This window comes from Etheostoma cragini, chromosome 12 (assembly GCF_013103735.1).
Source record: "Etheostoma cragini isolate CJK2018 chromosome 12, CSU_Ecrag_1.0, whole genome shotgun sequence".
Lineage (NCBI taxonomy): Eukaryota > Metazoa > Chordata > Actinopteri > Perciformes > Percidae > Etheostoma > Etheostoma cragini.
In genome coordinates, this window is record NC_048418.1 from 1053643 (window position 1) to 1056764 (window position 3122).

Consider the following 3122-nt stretch of genomic DNA (forward strand, 5'->3'; position numbering starts at 1 on the left):
TCCCTTCTCCCCCCCCCAGACACATGGACACCTCGCTGATCGGCGTGGACGTTCAGCCGACGTACGCCAGAGTCACCGTCAAAGGAAAGGTACGATGTGGAGATGTGATCATGTATTAGTTCATAACCTTTTGTTTCTTAACCCTCGTGTCGTCTTCCCGTCAAAATTGGAAATCAACACTTTAGTTGACGCTTTTATTGATGTTTTTAACTTTTTGATGTATCACTGGAAAAAATAACTGTAAAACCAAAGTTAACACTAACTTATTAACTTTAGTTTTACAGTTGTTTTTGGAATTTATGGTCAATAAACCTCATTTAGAGGAAATTATACCTCATGTTTGAGTTAGAAAAGCAGAAATTAGGAATTATTGAGACTAAAATTAAAGGAATGGATGTTGATGATAATCACTGACTGGAATATGTCAACTTTTACTCAATACTATTTCAACAACACTTCCATTTATATTTTGGAGAAGTAAAAAGGTCTGGACCGAGTCCAGGTGTCTTTAATAAGACCTTTATTCTGTCCTGGACTTGGTCTTTACTCTGACTCAAACCTCTTTGGACTCGGTCTTGACTTGAACTCAACTAGTCCTGGTCTTGGAGTTGTCCTGGACTCGACTAAGGTGGTCTTGTCTACAGCCCTGTACACTGGGAAGAGATTACGAGGTGTATCCACGTATCAGCTGATTTAAATAGCTCACGTTACTGTGTTGTGTCAACAGTTAACTTCATGTTATATCGTGGATATGTGGAGTTTTCTTTAGAGGGGGTGCAGATGTTCCTCCACAAGAAGTTCCTTCCTGAGACCCAGAGACTTTATGTTCCTCATATCCCATAAGTCTTCTGTGGTGTAGCCAGACCTTACTCCACAGCACTGTGTATTGGTTAGTTCACTGAAGTTGTACCTCTACAATCTCATGTGAGAGCAATTGATTAACGATTGATTATGTGTCTAAAATCTCAGCGTTCCTCTTATCTTCTCACACTCTGCTTCCTAACATCCTGATTTGTGGAGCGTACGGCGTGACGTATGTGATCCCAGGACGCTCTGAACGATGGCGATGGTGTCTGCGGCTGCTGAGTCGAGGGCAGAAGGAAGTGTGATGGATGCAGAGTCAGATTTAGAGCAAATAAGAGGCCGTCAGGAGCAGCTGAGTCACCACGTTTATGGAGACAGTTTATTGCACCTGCTGGGAACCAATTCCCAAGCTGTGAAGTTGTGAATTGTTTTGTTTTTTTTTCTCCAAAATATCAGCTCTGCAGGGCAGGACAACCACACTGTCTCTCTCGTTTATCAAATTGAGCATGAAGTATCTCAACATCACCAAAGTCAAACTAGATGTTGGAGTGCAGCCATTAAATCTAAAGGTGGTTGCTTATCCGAAGGTCTGAAGGTTGCGCATCCTAGTGGAAGGGGCCTCACAGTTGAACCAGATTTAGTACTGAAAGGGGTCCCCAGGGTTCTATGATTGACACGCTAGCTGAGGGACCCCTACCTCTCATTCTGTTACATGTTGTAGAAACAGAGACCCTATATAAACCATGATGAAGAATCTGGAGTGCTGTATTGGCAGAGATCCTCTCCTAGCTTCTGCAGAGCTTGTAAATTGATGCTGAATTCTTTGATGTAAATAAACCTTTTCAATTATCAAGAAACAGTGTCAAGCGGATTCCTGTGATCCAGCATGGCTCAGACACCACAGCAGGCAAAGTGTCGAAGCATCGAATACCTGAAATACCAATTGTCAAAGGTGTGAGATTCAGAAATTATCTTGCGTCAGGTTCACTTCCGGCTATCAGTGGTGGAAGAAGGATTCAGATCCAGCATTCATTGGTGCCGGAATATTTCTTTAATCTCGATCGAGCCGGACCTTTGGTTCCAATTTTCCCAAAACGAGCCATTTGACTAAGGTGGTTTTCAACTGCATTGGTCTTCTCAATGAAGGTTCTGGTTTGCGTTTTATTTTGAAATGGTAAAAGTTGTGGTAAGGTTAGAAATCTGGTCTCAGCAGCACCAAAAGAAACTCCATCAAGCCGGACCTTTGCATCCAATTATCCCAAAACGAGCCATTTGACTAAGGTTTTATTTTGAAATCTGAAAGTTGTGCTAAGGTTATAAATCTGGTCCTGTGGAGGATTTTAATCTTCCTCAAACACACCACAGCAACACATAAATCCAAGAGGTGTCATCTTGTTTCTGTTCCCGGGTTTCAACCCTCCAGCGAACTCGTTATGAACTCAGAGTCCTGCAGGTTGGAGTTCTTCAGAGTCCTGAACATCATGGCTCCACTTGAAGGTGTTAGCGTGTTAATGGATGGTTGTTTCGTGCCAGGGGTCAGCCTGATTGGACGGGTGGTGTGATTTACGCAGCGATGAATCAACTCAGGCCTTTAAAAGTCCCTTCTCGTGCCGTGCAGCAGAGGGAATCAACCGTAGGAGTCAGCTTTCGTATCCAATCAGCTTCTTCTGACAGCAGCCGGGTCAGAGGATGAGTGGCTTTGTTTCTCTCCACCTGCTGTCAGCGTGGTTTCCCCTCATATCTAACAAAAGTTAATTAAAAACTGTGAATAAGCGCGTAATAATTCCTCCCATGTGGATCACTTTGGTTTCCACAGTATTTGGCTCCAGTGATTGATTGCTGCTGGTCTTGGTGCGAGCTATTCTGGTCACTCTTCTTCTTCTCTCTCTATAAAAAGGCCCGATAATGACGGAAGTCATTTGACCCACCGGGACGGCGTCGGTGCCAGATCAGCGCATTAATCTCACTAATTAACGCTATGAATAATTTACTCTGCAGATATTTCAGATGGTCCTGCCCGCCGAAGTGAAGCCCGACAGCTCGTCAGCTCAGAGGTCCCAAACCACGGGACACCTGGTCCTCACCATGCCCAGGGTACGTACAGGTCCACGTCCTCACCTGAGCCAGGTGTCCAGCTCAGGAGTTAAAGTCTAAAAAAAGTTTATTGCTCAAACCTCATAAATTATCACAGGCTGTATTGGGAATAACAAAGGGAAGCAGGTTTGACATTTTTCTTTAAAACAGAACAAAAACACATATATTTCCCCCTCTCATTCCTCCTGCTCTGGCGTTTCCCCCTCTCATTCCCCCTGCTCTTG

General features: G+C 43.9%; 1 protein-coding gene across 1 annotated transcript in view; it reads left to right on the plus strand.

Moving 5' to 3' along the window:
* Positions 1 to 3122, plus strand: part of lrrc6 (leucine rich repeat containing 6) — a 26888-nt gene that overhangs the window by 14495 nt on the left and 9271 nt on the right. Inside the window, exons 7-8 of the mRNA XM_034887374.1 lie at positions 20 to 89; positions 2803 to 2898. Coding sequence (XP_034743265.1) covers positions 20 to 89; positions 2803 to 2898 — 166 coding nt within the window. The remainder of the gene's footprint in view (positions 1 to 19; positions 90 to 2802; positions 2899 to 3122) is intronic.